This window comes from Choloepus didactylus, chromosome 13 (assembly GCF_015220235.1).
Source record: "Choloepus didactylus isolate mChoDid1 chromosome 13, mChoDid1.pri, whole genome shotgun sequence".
Classification (NCBI taxonomy): Eukaryota; Metazoa; Chordata; class Mammalia; order Pilosa; family Megalonychidae; genus Choloepus; species Choloepus didactylus.
In genome coordinates, this window is record NC_051319.1 from 7,487,291 (window position 1) to 7,504,841 (window position 17,551).

Below are 17,551 nucleotides of genomic sequence, written 5' to 3' on the forward strand. Positions count from 1 at the left end.
TTTGAGGTTACCTACAGTCCAGATCTGAGAAGTCATAACCCCCTCATTTCACAAATAACAAACTGGGAATTCCAGAGGTCCCTCTATAACTACACTGTATTATTCTCCCTAGATAAATCCAAATTAGATATGCAGGTGTTGCACCTTACATCTAAAATGTAGCCATTAGCTTATTGGTTTGTTTTTTTTTAACCAGCTGGCAAACGCCTATTAGCCCTTCAAATCCTATTCTGTTAACTCCTCCTCATTCACAGTTAATCATTTGCCTCTTAGTACTAGCCCCATGCCTGGCACATATCTCTATTGTTGCATTTACCAGTCTTACTCTTATTTATTTATGAACTTATTATTTTCTTGAACTGTGAGTTCCCAACAGCTTGTTCACCCCCATATCCTTGTTGATTATCACATTGTCTGTTACCCACTGAATGTTTATTGAATATGTTCAATTAATAGAGAAGTCATTTGATCTCTGGACTTCATCTATAAAAAGAGGAAATTGTATGATCTCTAAGACTTTTTTCCAGCTTCAAGAATTATGTGATTCTATGTATATAACTTTATAATGTGTGGAAGTACATCATGCTGCAAATTAAGTCACTAAATTGGTCCATGTATCCCATCACTCTTTCATTCCTCCATTTAAGATATTTATTGAGCATATTATGCGTGCCAGGCACAGTGTAAGGCCCTGGGAATACAGTGGTGAGAAAAGACATGGTCCAGCCGGGAAGGCCAATGTTAGTAAAGTAATCGCATAAATAAATACGTAAATAAATGTTAAATCGCAACAGCAATAAATGCTATGAAGGAGAAGCATTTGACCAGGAAAGGAGGTCAGGGAAGGTTTCTTAATTGAGCTGAGAGATGAAGGATGAGTAGAGGTTAACTAGGCCAAAAAAAAAGGGGGGGGGAGGGAGGTAGGGGTGGCGAGGGATATTCCAGGCTGAGAAAATGGCTTGTGCAAGGAAGTCAGGAAAGGAGAGCAGTTGGCTTAAGATCATTTATTAGTTGGTGGCAGAGCATGGTACTCATGAGGGACTGAAAGGATGCCAGAGTGAGGAAGAGCTTAGAGTGTTGAGGCAGGAAGGCAGAGAGAAGCCAGACCACTTAGGATTTTGTAGTCCCTGGTAAGGTTATTTTGGTCTTTCTCCCTGAGCAGTGGAAGTCATTGAAGTACCTTCTAGGGGATCAAGGGCAGAGGATTTGTTACGATCAGTTGTGAATTTCTGAAAAAATCACTGCAACTGCCAAAGAGTGGGGGTGGGTAGGATGGAGACAAACATAGGTTTAAATGAAAGATGAGGGTTGCTTGGGTTTGGGAAATGGAAAGAAGTGAAGGGTTTCAAGAGATGTGTAAGAGGTAAAACCTCAGGTCTTGGTTATAGTTTGGAATGGGGAATGAGGTAGGGAGGATTCTCAGTGTACATAACTGGCCGAATGTTGGTGTCATTCCCCAACGTAGGGAAACTTGACAAGGATGAAGTTTGGGGACAAGATCCTGAATTTAGTTTTATGCTGTGGAATTGAAGGGGTCTTTGAAACATTTAAGAGTCAGGTGAGCCATTAAACCTGAGTGGAGCTTAGAGGAAAGTTCTGTTCTAGACATCAGTATTTGGGGCTTGGATGAGAGTACCCAGGGAGAGTCTAGCTTGAGACTAGAAGAAAACCTGCACTGAGCCTTGAAGAACTCAAACATTTAATGGGTAGGTGTAATTTATTAACTTGTGGGGATTGGGAGTCTTAGCAAGAGCAGTTTTTGTGAATTAGCATAGGAAGTGTGTTGAACAGGAAATGAAACAGGCATAAAAGGAGGTAACAAGGTTAGACAGCCCTTTCCAGAAATCTGCCTGGGAAGTGGAAGAGAGCATGAGTAGAAGTTGGAGTTGAGACTTGTTTGTTTAATGTTAGTGGCTTAGGACAATGTGGGGAAAGATCCATTTGAGAAGGAGATAGCTCACTGGAAGCTCACTGATAGGACAGAATCTGAAGCATAATCAGTGAGATTATCTTAGACAGAAGAGACACGGCCCTCTTTTGCAACAGGAAGGATGCAGGTAGGTTTGCATACTTGGTAGCAGGAAGATGAGGGTGTTCCTGGAATCTCGGCTTCTCTTTTCTTTGCAAAATAAGAAATGGGAATACTTGCTGAGAATGAGAGAAGAGGTACAGTCAAAGGTTTGAGAAGAGTGAAAAAGTAGGAATACTAGAGAAAAGTAGTAGGATTGCCTGTAGCATGGAGGACCTGTTTAAGATTGGAAATGAAGAATTTCCAGCAGTCAGTCTGCATTATCATAGTATGTTCTCTGATAGGGATATGGAACATTTATTGAAATTGGCTGTGCTGGTGCTCAGTGTTTGCTCTGGTAGATGCAAATATATCAGAATCTGAGAGGAGGAAAGCTTCAATGTATAGATCAGTTAATTAGAAAGATCCAAAAAAGCCCAACTTGAGTGGTTATTTGTTAAGTATCAGATGACAAAATGACTTTACTTTTTTCTTTCTATAATTTTTAGCTAAAAGATATCTACTTACTGATAATATTGTGAAATTAAAAGAATTTCAGCGTAAGAAGATGATTGTTGCATGTAATCTCCTTGGCACCAAAGGTAATAGAATCTATTTTGTTAATTCTTTTATTCATCTGTCATTCACGTTTCCTGTCTTTATCCTATGCAGTCTTTCCCTCAATGACCTTATGTCTCATGGAAAAAATTGAGACCATTTTTTCTAAGTTTCTCAATCTAACCTTATTCATCTTTGAACTCACTCTACTACTGCAAAATCTACAGCTCTCCTCTTATTCTTTCCCCAAGATCTCAGAGAAGAATATTAAAACTAATGCTGTAACCAGTCTGTCTAGATCCCATTGGCTTTACCTGAAAGGTTGATAGAAATGCAGAACCTCTGGCCCCAGAGGACTCGTATGCACAATAAAGTTTGAGAAGAACTGCTCCAGTTGACTAGCTTTCAGAACTTTTTAGTGGAGCCCTCAGAAAGACCTCTTGCTTGCTGGTCCTCCCTCCACGGCCACCAAACCTTGCCTGTCCCTACCACTCTGATCTCCTATGTTTATAGTCAATCATGTGTCACCTACTCCATCATTGTTGTCAGAAAGTTTCCTATAAATATTTCTTGTCTTCCAAAATATACTCTAAGATCTTTGAGGGCTAGAACCATATCATATCCTTCTTTGTGCCTTTCATACAAAGAAGGATAACTCTGAGTATGAATATATGAGAAGCATATTACGTGTGTTAAAACTCAAATAAGTTTTTGAAATTTTGAATTTTTAAGTCTTATTAAGAAAGATTAAAGAAGACAAGATGTAACATCATCCCTTTGAAATCTTTCAGATTGGAAATTATTTAGAAATATTTAATAGAATAAATGCTTTTAATTCTAACAGATGTCAGAAGGACTGAAAATGAGAACAACAATGTTTATTACTTACTGGCACTTACTATGTGCTAGGCCCTGCGCTACATCCTTTGCATACATCATCTCACGAAACTCCACAAGGTAGGAATCATGATCCTCACTTTACACAGGAAGAATCGAATCTCACAGATGTTAAGAGCCTCTACCAGAGCATGCAAGTGGCAGAGCCTAGATTTTTGGCCTAAGCCCATCCAATTCTGTTCTGGTTTGCTAAAGCTACAGTTACATAAAATATCAGAAATGGATTGGCTTTTATAAAGGGGATGTATTATGTTACAAATTTACAGTTCTAAGGCCATAAAAGGGTCCAAACTAAGGCATCAACAAGAGGATACCTTCACTGAAGAAAGGCCGATGGCGTCCGGAATACCTCTGTTGGCTGGGAAGGCACGTGGCTGGCATCTGCTGGCCCTTTGTTCCTGGGTTGTGTTTCAAAATGGGTTTCTCCAAAATGTTCCTGGTTGTCTGTGTTAGCTCTTCTCTCTCAGCTCCTCTGCAGCCTTATTTCTTTCTCCCAGGACATTTCTCTCTAAGTGTCTGGGGGTCCTCTCTTAGCTTCTCTGGGGTTAACTCTGGATTTCATCTCTTAGCTTAGCATATCCAAACGTCTTTTTGTCGGCATCTCCAAGCATCTCTAAGCATCTCTGTCAGCTCTGGCTCCTGTCTCTCTTCCTTAGCCTCTTAAAGGACTCCACTGATCTAATTAAGACCTACCCTGAATGGGAAGGGCCTTACCTCCATGGAATTGATCTAATCAAAATGTGTTTTTTTGGGTGAGTCACATCTCCATGGAAACAACCTAATCAAAAAGTCACACCTTAATCAAAAAGATTAATAAGTCTTCCCCCACAAGATTGCATTAAAGACCATGGCTTTCCTGGGTGACATAATAGATCCAAACTGGCACAAGCTCTAAAACTCTTAACCATTATGTGGTTCTGCAAATACAGATCGGAAGATCCACTGCATTATCTCAAACCTGGTAAACTTGTTTTTAGAGCAGTATCTGCCTCAGCCTCCAGTTCTTATGTTTTCAGTATATATTGGGCAACTCCTTTAAGCAACATTCCTTCAAAGCTCTGGGCCTTGAAACAAATCCTGTGGACTTTTCTTGGCAGCTTCTGATGCTGAGAACAGGCTTGCCTTCTGGATAACAGATGCTTGCTTGGTTTCTGCCTTACACATTCTAGCGAGGATACAGTCCCTTCCTAATGTCGAGAGGCAGTGTTTCCTTTTGGTATTTGTCCCCACAGTTGATTGGATACACATAAAGTCTCTACAGAAGACAAGTGACAAGGATGGACTGCGAACACCTTGAAATGATTCTCTTGCTAAAAGTGGAAGGTTTGCTGCTGTTTAGAGGACTGTTTTCTGCCCCCTATGCATTATACAGTGTTGTGGCATGCTTTCTAACAATTGAGTAAAAAGAGATGAAGAGAAATGAAAGAGATAAATTTGGAATCAAATGAAAAGTAAAGCATTCCTGAATCGTGTGTCAAACATTGTAGATTAACTCTTCTTCAATTCACATTTTCTTTTCAGTTTTCCTGCTTGTTGTCTTGCCATTTGATGGTGTGGGTATCTTGGTTATAGTTTCTTTTTCTTTTTTTTCTTTCCTTTCTTGTGAGAGTCACCTCTAATTTCAGTTGTTTGCAATAAGCCTCAGGGACAGTATTTCTCAAACTTTAGTATGCATGTTGACCCAGAGAGTCACAAGTACATATTCTTGTGCCCCTTTCTGCAGAGATTCTGTTTTAGAAAGTCTCGAGTAGGGTCTGAGACTATGCCCCAGGTGACAGATGTTTGGTTCAGGGGCTGTGTTCTGACATATACTGCTCTAGAGGAGATGAGCTAGTGACAGGAACGTGTGTCTCAAGTACCTTTCAGTGTCCAAACTTCCTTTCTCTCTCAGATTTGCTTCCCTACAGTCCTAGTCAGCCTGAGTGATTGCTACCATACTTTGCTTTCTTCCAGAAACTTATTTTCGGAACTTGGAAGAGAAATTGAGCCAGAACAGGCTCATCTTGAGGGAAGAGTTGAAAACTTTGCTTCATTTGTGTGAGTCCCAGAATGATATGGAGCTGGCTAAAAATGTCATTTACAGGTGAGACATTTCCTTAGAATTCTGCCAACCTTTATCTCTTTTCACTGTATTCCTTTACCTGAGCGATCTCATCCATTAAAAGATGACTTCCAATTCTCATGTCCAGATGCCTGACTTGAGCTCCAGACCTTTATATTCATTCATTCGGTGGACACTTCTTATGTTCCTACTATGTGCCCAGTGCTGAGGTTAGAAAACAGATAATTCATGCCCAAAGAAATTACCAGCCAATTCACCATTTCTGTTTAAATGTTCCCTAGGTCTTCAGATTCAACATATTTAAATGTGTTCCTCTTCCAGTGTTTTCTCTCTCACTGACCAGTCACTCAGGACAGATTCCTGACAGCCTCTTCCCCCGCTCTCATTTGCCTCTCCTCTCTGATTGGATGAGAAATCCTATGGCTTCTACTTCCTTGTGTCATCTCTAGCCCTTCTGTCTCTGTCCCCATTACTGGTGTTGGAGTTAACACTTCAACATCTCTCACTTGGATCACTTCACTGGGCTCCTAACTAGTCCTTCTCCTCCAGTTTTATGTCTGTTCCATCTCTCTGATCCATTATCAGAGTTCCTCATGTCAGAAAGAACCCACATGTAATTATCGCCTTCTATTAGGAAACCCAGCAGAGGTTCAGTTTGCCAGGGAGAGGTTATGATAACAACAGACTTGATTTCTCAAACTAAGTTCATTTCTTTTTTTCTCCATTCTTTAAAGATATATTTGTATACATGGACCTTCATTTATATTGAACACTTCCATAGAGAGAAATACAAAATATTCATATATAGAATACTGGAAGAATATATACCAGAAGTTAACTGTTTCTCTGGGAATTATAGATTATATTTTGTTTGTTTGTTTAAATGTGTACTTTTCTGATTTCTCAAAATAATAATGCCTACAGTGGACATTATTAATTTCATAATACAAAAAAATGTTATTTTTTAAAGTAAAAGGAAAAAATTACGCAAAATTCATAGAATATTTGAAAAATAGTAAAAGTAGAGGAACAATATTGTCACAGACTCTTTGTTTCAATTGTCTGTTGCTGCCTAACAAATCACACCCAAACTTCATGACTTAAAACAGTGATATTTATTATTTCTCAAAATTTTGTGGATCAGGAATTCAGACACATCTCAGCTAAGCAGTTCTTTATTGGTTACAGCCGATGTCATTCATTCATCTATAGTTGTCTCATAGTTGGGCTATGCCAGAAGGTCCAAGAAGGCTCCACTCTCATTTCTGATGCCTCATGTGGTGTTTCTCCATGTAGTGTTTTTCCTTCTAGTGTCTGATCTTTCGTTACTCTCACCTGAACACATTAGCCCATAGCAAAAGAGCAAAAGAGGAAACTACCAGATCTTGTGAGGCTGCCCAGAATTAGCACAGCTTCACTTGTGTAAGTTACCAGGTCAGGCCAGATTCAAGCGGTGGGGCAGTAGCTCCACCTCTGGGTGGATGAGCAGCATGCACATCCAGGGAGGAAGGAATTGATGGTGGCCATTTTTGGAGCCTCTACTACTTGTGAGTAGTGGTTACTGTTACTATCTTGATATATTTTCTCACAATTTTTTTCTATGCATATATTACTGTGTTTTGGTGGATCCTATTTTACATGGTTGTAATTATTACTGTATATGTAGTGATATTTTTTGGTGTTCTAAGCTAGGATTATAGCCTTAAAATTTTTCCTCTTTAATCATGTACTTAGGAATCACATTTTTTAGAGAACATACAACATTCCATTGTATGTTAGGTAATTTAATTGACCATGCCCCTATTGTCAAACCTCTAAATTATTTCCAGTTTTTCACTGGTATAAATAATGCCATGATGAGCGCACATTTAATGCATAAAGCTTATTCTTTATTTTCTTTTTGGAATTGGAACTGCCATATTATTTTCCAAAAGAGCTATGTTAATTTACAGTCACACAGTCAGCTAATGTAATTCTGTTATTCCAGTTTCACAGAATTGAATCATTTGAGACCCTCTGCCAATCTTCCTGACACCCTCTTTACTACCCAAAGCTGTCAGATGTTTATAAGATAACAAAACAGGATAAAAATTCTCAACACTCTTTCCACTCTTAATTTTATCATAAACATTTAAAGTATGATTCATAATGCTTTATTGATGCTAATTACTTTCTACCCAGTTGCCATCCTTTCCTGCTACTTGTGGACAGCTGGACAAGTGGGAAAGTGGGTGAATCCATAGTCTAACCAACCTGTTCTCTTCCTGAGAGAGGCAGCCCACGGCTGGGAAAGAAGTATACTGAGCCAAAATGTAAGCTGCTTAATTGAGCCAAAAACTGGGAGCAATTTAATTCCCTCATATTCTTGGCCAAATGCTGTTGCTTGGTTTATTGGGGGATTTTAGATCCTTTTACTTGAATGGCTCTTGTCAAAAAAGTCATACAGTATCTCAGAGTCTTTCTAGCACTTACATTAATGTAAATGTCATTTAAGTTGTGAAAACTTTTGATTTTGCTTTATTTTTAATTTTAATTTGGCACCAGTCTCTCATGAGGCTCTTAACTGAAATTTGTTGACTTTAAAGATCTTTTTCCAAGGGTACTTTAAGTTTTAGGAGAGCTAACACATATTGAAGACTTGCTGTATGCCAGACACATCTCTCATTTAATCCTTCCCAAACTCTTGAAGTTGGATACTCTTCTTATTTCCATTTAATAGATAGGAAAACTGAGGCACAGAGTGGTTTAATTTATTTGCTCAAGGTTACACACTAAGTAGAAGAGGTGGGATTTGAACCCAGTCCCTTTTAAGCTGGTGTCTAAACCCTTAACCACTACACTATATTGCTTTTTAATAGTGAAGCAATGCATATTTTTGTAAGTCTATAATTACATTATGAAATGTATCTTAAAAAGAATATTATCATTCTATTTTGCAGTACATGAATCTTCCTAAAATCTGACTTATATGTAATCATGAAGTGCTTCTTCTGTCACCAGAAGAATGTCTTCTTGGTATCTAAAGCAGAAGGAGTTTGTTATTGGAAGTAAATTTCCTTTAGTGATTTACATTTCTGCAATTCAAACTGTCAAACTAGCCACTTGTAGAAATCTCAGGCTCCCGTGTAAGACAAAACTTTGTCTTTGAAATTAGCCTTTTCCTAAAACTTAAAATTTCAAAATTGCATTAAATTTGTTCAGCTAGGTGATTGTAGCTAGGTGATTCCTTAGCTTAGAAAAGCAGACATTGCTATAATTTATAAAATGTATGGTTGGTTGTCTGCCATCCTATATGAGGATGAAGCTGGCTTTGAGGGCAGGGCATCAGCTCCCTCCTTCCCACTGCTCCCCTCAGTGTGGGGCCCATACAGAGATACACTGCTGTTCTGGTCCTCTTACAGATGCAAGGCCCCTGCTTTTCCCTACCATGTGTCCACACTCAGTCCTAAGAGGGTTGTCAGTGAATTCGGAAGATTATTAAAATATACATTTTTCTCTCTCTTATTTCACAGGGTATGTCAGCCCTGTGACAAAGCCTTTTTAATTGCCTCTTGTTCAGTGTGCCCATTCCCAAAGGTATGACAGCCAAAAGGGTGGGCAGCATTTTAATTTTTTTGAAAAATAAATCCTTGGTATATCAAAGATTTGTTAGAGAATTCTAGAGGCCACATTAATAAAGGGTACATAAGAATAAATCCTGGATATATAAAATGTAGTATGAGAATAAGTACCACCTTAATTTAATTTAATTTTAATTAATTCTTAAATGCCTCCTATACTTCTGTGCCCCAGGATTCCTCCTTTTCAGATCTGTACTTTTCCCCCTTTAGACTGTTTGAATATTTCATTCTTCATCATTTCCCCAACACCTAAGCAGAGTTCCTGCCTGTCTGTGTCTGTGCTTTTCACTGCCTGTTTCCTTTTGGCTCATTGAATCATTTTGATCACCAGGTATCACATGGAGAACAGGAGTGACACTCTGGGGGAATACAAGTTTGGACCACTTTTCATGAGGCTCTGTTATGAGTTGGATCTTGAAGAAACTGCCCGGGAGCTTATCACAAACCAGGTTATTTACTGTTTACTGACTGCTTTCCCTGCCAGGGTGATTTCCTTGTGCTAAGGATGGGCTGTTTTCGGTGATGTTGTAAAAGGCATCTCTCCCATATGCATTATTCCTGAATTAGAATTTCAGAAAATGGACACTGGGCTGAATGAATCATCTCTTCCCTGCATTTTTAAAGCTTCCTTGGTGTTTATTCCTATGTAGGGTATGTGTAGGTCTCTGTTATATCAGTTGTGCAGATAATAACACAACCCTTGGTTATGGGTCGACCTGGCACTGACATCCTCTGTTTAGGAGCTTTGAGTGGACAATAGTTTTAAGACTGGCTGCCATTTTACAAATGTTTCTCTTATCCTTACCTGTGTTTCTCTCCCTGTTTTTGTGTCTTTACTTCTGGTTGAAGATGTTACATTTGTAAAGTGTTTCTCAGTTTTCAAAATATATTCACATATTCTGATTTTCTTTTCTTAAAAACAAAAACAACAGTAATTATAAATAGCATTTATTGAACATTTACTGTGTCTTCAGCATTAGGCTTAAGCACTTTTCATGTTTCATTTTATTTTTTTCTCACAACGTCCCTGGTAAGGTAGATACTCTTATTATCTCCATTTTACAGATGAGGAAACTGGAACTTAGAGATATAAACTCCACAAAATTTAACATTTGTTAAATTTGGGGTCAGGGCTGACCACCAGGTATATTTTAGTATTTTTAGGAACCTCTATAACTAACTAAGCTGTCCTTCTGCCTTATATTCATTTTCATCTTCAGCTCCTGGGTCTTGCACAGAGGACTGAGAGCAGAGCCTGTGAGAGAACATGTCACAGGTCTCACCTCATTTCACCTTTGCACCACCACCAGGAGGAACTATTATCTGTAGGCTTGCCCCTCCTTAAGGATATTTGTGTATTAGAAGAGTGACCACAATACATACACATTTGCACTTTAGTATATACATATTAAAAATCCAGAATATACACCAAACTACTGGTAGTGTTTAAGGGATAGAATTGTAGGGAACTCTCACTTTTTACTTTATACATTTTTGTATTGTTTGTCTGTTTTATAATAAGCATGTGTTAATTTTGTAATTAAAAGGAAAAGTAAAGTTTTTTTTTTAACAACCTGTATATGAAAAATCATCTATAAGTAAATTTCCTGGAGTAGTAGAATGAATTGCAATAGAGTCAAGTGAAATGAGGCCTAATTCTGCTTCTACCCAAACTTATTGTGTCCCCTACATAAAACTCACTAGCCACGTACAGCTATAGAGCCCTTGAAAATGTGGCTAGTTCAATTTTATACGTGCTCTAAGTGTAAAATCCGTAATGGATTTCAAATACTTTCTATGAAAAAGACAATGTAAATTATCTCGTTAGTAATTTTTTATATTGATAAAATGTTGAAATCATAATATCTTGGATATAATGGGTTAAATAAAATGTATTATTAAAACAAATTTCATCTTTTTTTAACTTTTTTAATATGGCTACTAGAAGTTTGGGAATTATATATATGGCTCACATTTGTAATTCACAATATCTCGCTGCTCGCAAGTTCTGCTCTGATAGTTTTATCACAATTACAATAAAAATCAGACCCTTTATCTTGACCTATATCGCTGGAGATGCTGTCTCATCTTCATCCACTCTCCCTTTGCTCACTTCACTCTAGACCTCCTCGGGGTTTTATTGGATATGCCAAGCTCATGGCCCAGCCTCATCTTTGATGAAGAGGCATCTGTTGTTCCCTCTGACAGAAGTGCTCTATCCCCTCATCATTGAGGCTTTCTCCCCTACTTCATTCAGGTCTCTTCTCAGACAGCCTTCCCTGACCACCTTCCACCCATCTTTTCTATCCCTTTATCCTGCTTCACTGTTCTTCAGAGCCCTGTATTTTTATTTCTTTAATTTTGTTGTATTCACTGGTTCATTGTTTTCTTTCCACCACCAGAATTTAAGCTCCATTAGATTTTAAGCCCCACTAGAGTTTAAGGGCAGGATGTATGTCTTGTTCATCATTTCTTTATTCTCAGTACCTAGAACAGAGTTTGCATAGTAGGCTTTTAAAAAAAGAACAAACTTGAGTAAGACATTTAATGACATATTTGAATATCATGTGTCACGCTCCCATGGAATAAAACCTGCTGAGGAAAAGTTGACAGCCATGTTTTCAAAAAGTGAATAATCAACTTTATAGTATCTGTTTGCCCAAAGAGGATCATAGTTACATGAGACCCTCCTGTCTTAGTCCTCAAGTTTGCTTATAGCTGCCATTTCCTGTTAAGCTGCTGGAACCCAGATTTCAAGACTAGCCCTGCCAGGATTAATTGGCTTGTTTGTTTTCCCCTGTGCATCACAGAACCATATTTCATGAGGATGTTCCTCACTGTATTTCCGAAACCCCACACCTCTTGCCTCTTGTTCAGTGTGCCCATTCCCAAAGGTATGACAGCCAAAAGGGTGGGCAGCATTTTAATTTTTTTGAAAAATAAATCCTTGGTATATCAAAGATTTGTTAGAGAATTCTAGAGGCCACATTAATAAAGGGTACATAAGAATAAATCCTGGATATATAAAATGTAGTATGAGAATAAGTACCACCTTAATAGTTTTAACTTTTAACCAAACTATATTGCTTTTCTTCATTAGCATTTACAAGGCTTCTTTTCAGACTCCACATCATTCAGTATTTTGATGGATATGTTATTTATGAAAGGTAAATATGAAAGTAAGTACTATAATTTTATGTTTGCTGAAATATTCTTCTGTCTTTGTTGTTATGGCTATTAGGAAAAAAGAGAGTCATACAAAAATGATCCATCTATTCCTTCTGAGGGCTGAATTATGGAGACTTCATTCTTTAAGTTTGAAAACATTGTTTTGCATGTCATGCCTTAAATGAAACATCCCAGATTTTACTTATACTGAAGTTGTAGCAGGTTTTAAAATATTAGTTCTTCCTGAATGGTCTGATTATTTATTTTGAAATTTGATTAATTGCTAGATGACTTTGAGAAACAGCTTTTATTGTGTTGAAATATACTTTTCTATAGATTGCATTGGACAGATTAGAGCTCTGGATCAAAAGTAGAGAACTCTGAATTTGCTATAATGCATTTAATACCGCTGGCCCATTCCTAACTTTTGGCAGGTGCATTGAAAGTATTGATAGAGATGAAAAATCAAGATGTGAAATTCAGCAAAGATACCTATGTCCTTGCTTTTGCAATTTGCTACAAACTGGTAAGAATATCCCCCCGCCTTAACTTTCAGAGCATTTTGGGTAGTATTTCAGACAGGATTTTTTTTTTTTTCTACAAATAAAATTCAGTATCTCTGATATCTGTTTTCCATCTGGTGCAAACTTTTCAATTTAAAATGCATTCATGTTTAGAAAACTCAAAGTAGCCACATAAGACAGTTTTATCATGGGAAAAGCAATTTTATCATTATTCACCCTTCTCTGGAAATTATAGGGATAGTGAGAACAAAAGACAATATGTAGGGTTCCAGATCTGGTTTAGAATTGTCTTGCTACTGTGTTCTTGCTGGATTCTGCTAGACCAGTTTTCCCTATTGCCTTCATCCCATGAAAATCTTGCTTCTTTCAGTGGCAAACTCAAGGGCTTCCTGCCCTCATCTGTGAAGTTTTCCGTGATCACCTAAGCTGGAAGTGTTGTCTCTCTTCAAATATCTCTTGATATTAAGTATCATATACATGGCACTGATGAGCATCACATACATGGCACTGATAAATAGATGCACCTTTCATCTGCCCCACTAAAGGGTGAGCTCCTTGAGGTGTCTTTGTACCCCAGTACCCAACACTGCCTGGTACACAATAATTCTTTAATAAATGTTTGTTACATTGAAATGAACTCTTTGAAGACAGAGATGATGACTTATGAGTCCTTATGTCATTATTGTACCAGGATTGCTTTTTGCACACAGAAACTATTGAATGAATGAATGATAACTAAAATAGTACAATGACCAAGGTTGAGTGTATTGCTTTAGACAGTCATACCCTTTAAATTTGGAAACATGGATAATCAAACCTTTTTATGCTGAAAACAGATATCAAGCAAGGTCACTTACCATCTCAGGTTCCTCATTCATAAAATGAGGGAATTGGATTCAGGGGTCAGCAGACTTTTCTGTAATGGGCTAGGTAGTAAATATTTTAGGCTTTGGGGACCATATAAGGTCTCTGTCACATAGTCTTTTGTTTTTGCTTTTGAAAGCTTATAAAAATGTAAAAAATGTTCTTAGACATGGGCTGAATTTGGCTCAACAGCCATAGTTTACTGACCCTTAGATTAGATAATCCTTTGCAATTATACCATACTGTGATTCTGTGAAATAGACAACAAGCAAAACAGGTAAATCTTGAGCATCAGGTACTCAGCATTGTGATACCCTGTTTTTTGGCATGACCCAAAGGCTGCAATGATGTATATCTCTTAAGGACACCTCCCTGCATGTATATAGAAGTGGAAGGAATTTAATTCTCTGCTTAGGAAGGACCAAATGACTTTTCTCCCCATTTTTTTATATCCAAGAATACCTTGTTTGCCTTAATAGAGGCAGGAGTTGAAAAATTGAATTACTCAGATGTTGTGGTTTGCGAATGCTGCTGTTATGCAAAACATTGGAAATGGATTGGCTTTTATAAAGGGGGTTTATTTGGTTACACAGTTACAGTCTTAAGGCTATAAAGTGTCCACGGTAATGCATCAACAATCAGGTACCTTCACTGGAGGGTGGCCAATGGCATCCAGAAAACCTCTTAGCTGGGAAGGCACATGGCTGGCGCCTGCTCCGAAGTCCTGGTTTCAAAATGGCTTTCTCCCAGGACATTCCTCTCTAGGCTACAGCAGCATCTGGGCCTTTGTGGCTCTTTTTAAAGTACTCCAGTGATCCAGTAATGATCCATGCTGAATGGGCAGAGCCACACCTCCATGGAAACATTCAGTCAAGAGGTCACACCCTAATCAAAGGTGTCAGTCATAGTTGGGTGGGCCACATCTCCATGGAAACACTGAATCACAAGGTTCCAACCCAATCAACACCAATACATCTGCCCCCACAAGACTGCATCAAAGAAAATGGTGTTTCGAGGGACATAATACATCCAAACTGGCAGATCAGCCATCACAAATCTCAAGCCAATTCTGTGATCTGTCCTCTCTCATCAAATTCAGACTTTACTTTGAGGATTTGAGTTGTGAATCATGTCAAGACAGATAAAGATATAGATGCAAAGCTGATGTTGCTCTCAGAAACCTGCCCTGCCATTAAAATGTACAGAGGAAGAGGATTTGGTATTACCACCTGTGTCTTCCTGGTTGTGTTTCACTAATGATTTTTTTTTTTTTTTTAAGGTTTCTGTTTTCTTGGGATTCTTTCATGAGTTATGTTCAAAGTTGTGTTCAGGCATTCATATATTTGACTTACATGGATATTTTCAGATTGGAAATCCCCCCCCCCCCCAGGAAAACTTCCTTAGAGCTGCTGAGCTTTACTATATTATTTTATATGCCAGCAGGATGACTTTTATATTTTTATATTATGTAGCTGTGTAGAGAAACTAATCTGCCCAGATATAAGGAAACCTGTATTTTTGTTGGTGAAAACTGTCCCAAATCAGAACACTGATAGAGAGCCTTAAAAATTAATTTAATTTAGATTTTATCTTCTCATGTATAGTTAACCGGGTCTATTTGCCTCTATCTGGAATTTAATTTTTTAAGTGGTTCAAGATTGGCTCTGGGAAGTTCTTGCAAAAGGAAATCTGAAATACTGAGCACTATTAATCATTTAATTAAACTTAAATGTTCATGACATTCATTGAGCCATCCTGTCTCCTCACAGAATAGCCCTGAGTCTTTTACAATCTGTACTACATTAAGAGAAGAAGCCCTAATCAAAGGAGACATTCTCTCCAGGAGAGCATCTTGTTTTGCTGTAGCATTAGCTCTGAATCAGGTAAGGATGCGAGGTGCACATAAATGAATTGGGAGTGTGCAAGATTTTACTATTTTCATTTGTTCGGTCTCATAGTTTTTCCTTCTACTTTTTTTTTAATTTTAGCAGTTTTTAATGGAAGCTGTACATAAGATTCTTTTATTCCTATATCTTCTCAATTGTTTTTTCCTTATATTAACCCTTTTCCTTTCCTCCTTGGTGAGATTTGGCTTTATGTTCAAGGATCTTTTTGAAGTTTTTGTCCAGTTTTAGCCTAGCGATAACCACCTTACTGGGGTGAACGTCGACACGGGCAATGGTGCCTTTAGCCTTCTCCCTCTGTGCCTCTTCAAGGTAGATGACATATTTCTTCCTGTAAACTGGACCACTTTGCCAATTTGCTGACCTTTGTAGTATCCTCGTACAACCTGAACTTTATCTTTTTGGATGGGCATGGATCCAGCATTGTATTTCTGTCTCAGCTCCTTGGAAAGAGGGGAAGACATAATCTTCCTGCGAATGTAGGAAGGTGCATTGAAATGCCTTTTATGGTTCTTGCTCTGATCAGAAGTCACAAAGGAATTGAATTTCGTTTTGGCCACTGCCACTTTGGCAATGGCTGCAAAAAGGTGCCTGACTGTATCTTAAAGAGGCAATTTATATCCATACTTATGCCTCCAAAGAATGTTCCCATTTACAGTTGAGGACCTAGCATGCATTCCTATTTAGAAGGGATTGGGCAAGAGTCTATGGAGAATCAGGGAGGGAAACTGCACTGGGAGAGAAATTTCTCAAGTAACCAAAATATAAATTGCAGATGATCAGTTTACCATTTAATGTTCTCAGAGAGCAATTTAGTCTGAGAGCTCTCCAAAGCTGAATTCACCTCAGATGCACTTCTGCTTATTGTGGAAGCAGAGTCCATGCTATATCCCATAGGTAGACCCAAATAATAGTATTTGGAAGAGGCATTAGCAGTCATTTAGCCTTTCCCTCTCACTGGACAGGCAGATAGCTGAGGCCTAGAGATAACATAGGATTTCCCTGAGGTCACAGTTCAGTGAAGGACAGAGGTAGAGCTGCAACACTGGAGCACCCCCTCTCCTGAAGATAAGTCCTAGTCTAAAGCCTAAGAAAATGTAAAATATTTTATGCCTTTACTACATAGTAAAAGGAAATTTTGTGGCAGCAAAAATAATAACCAAGCCAGGTATTTACCCAGCTACTGAAATATGGCCAGAGAGCTCTTGTTTATCATTGATTAGAAATCCAGACATCAAGGTGATCCATTCCATTCCATATACTATTGGGCAAGATCATTGAAGGACAAAGGCTTAAGAGGATATGTGCTTACCTGGCTTTCACTGCTATACTTCCAGTTGCTCTCCATGGCCATGACTATTCTCTGACTTTCTGAGCTTCTCTCTCTGGCCACGGAATTGTTTGGACCAGGGAAAGTGAAAAGAGGCTTTGTCCTCTGAATCTATCATGAGCTGAGAGAGATGAATTAAAGTCTCTTTTTAGGAATATATTTCTGTTTCTTTTGTACCTCTTGTAGTTTTCCTTTGTGCATGTTTAAACTATGCTGTTTGATCACAATACATCATTATTGTTATATCATAAATATTATGTCATCATTGTGAATATCTCACTTTAGCATTCTATAGTGCCTTTCTTGGCCTTATTTAATGCCTTCTGCCCTGAATTCATCCTTGTGTGATGTCAGTATAGCCACCCCTGTTTTTGTTTGTTGTAAACAAGGGATTTAGGTTTTGCATTTCAGGTTGTACCTCTCACCTTTGAGAGCTGTACTTTGTGTACCTCTGGTATATGCAGGAGGATCCTCCTCTTCATACTTTCTCCTCCATCTCTAATTCTTCCACTGCTACTTTGATTTGAGGTGTCTGCTATCTTCTAGTTATGTCAAAGATGGGATTTTGTTTTTGCTTCTCTTCTTGTTTTGTTTTGTTTTTTAGCTGTTTCCAGTA

At 38.2% G+C, this 17,551-nt stretch overlaps 1 protein-coding gene and 1 pseudogene across 2 annotated transcripts in view; one reads left to right on the forward strand and one right to left on the reverse strand.

Annotated features, from left to right (window-relative positions):
- PTCD2 (pentatricopeptide repeat domain 2) overlaps window positions 1-17,551 on the forward strand; it is a 69,356-nt gene that overhangs the window by 1,026 nt on the left and 50,779 nt on the right. The window contains exons 2-7 of one of the 2 annotated variants that reach the window (XM_037800974.1): window positions 2,518-2,610; window positions 5,417-5,546; window positions 9,477-9,594; window positions 12,246-12,312; window positions 12,748-12,839; window positions 15,471-15,584. In XM_037800974.1, coding sequence (XP_037656902.1) covers window positions 2,518-2,610; window positions 5,417-5,546; window positions 9,477-9,594; window positions 12,246-12,312; window positions 12,748-12,839; window positions 15,471-15,584 — 614 coding nt within the window. Of the gene's footprint in view, window positions 1-2,517; window positions 2,611-5,416; window positions 5,547-9,476; window positions 9,595-12,245; window positions 12,325-12,747; window positions 12,840-15,470; window positions 15,585-17,551 lie in introns of both variants that reach the window. The other variant, XM_037800975.1, reaches the window with a different exon arrangement.
- LOC119508348 lies at window positions 15,729-16,959 on the reverse strand (annotated as a pseudogene).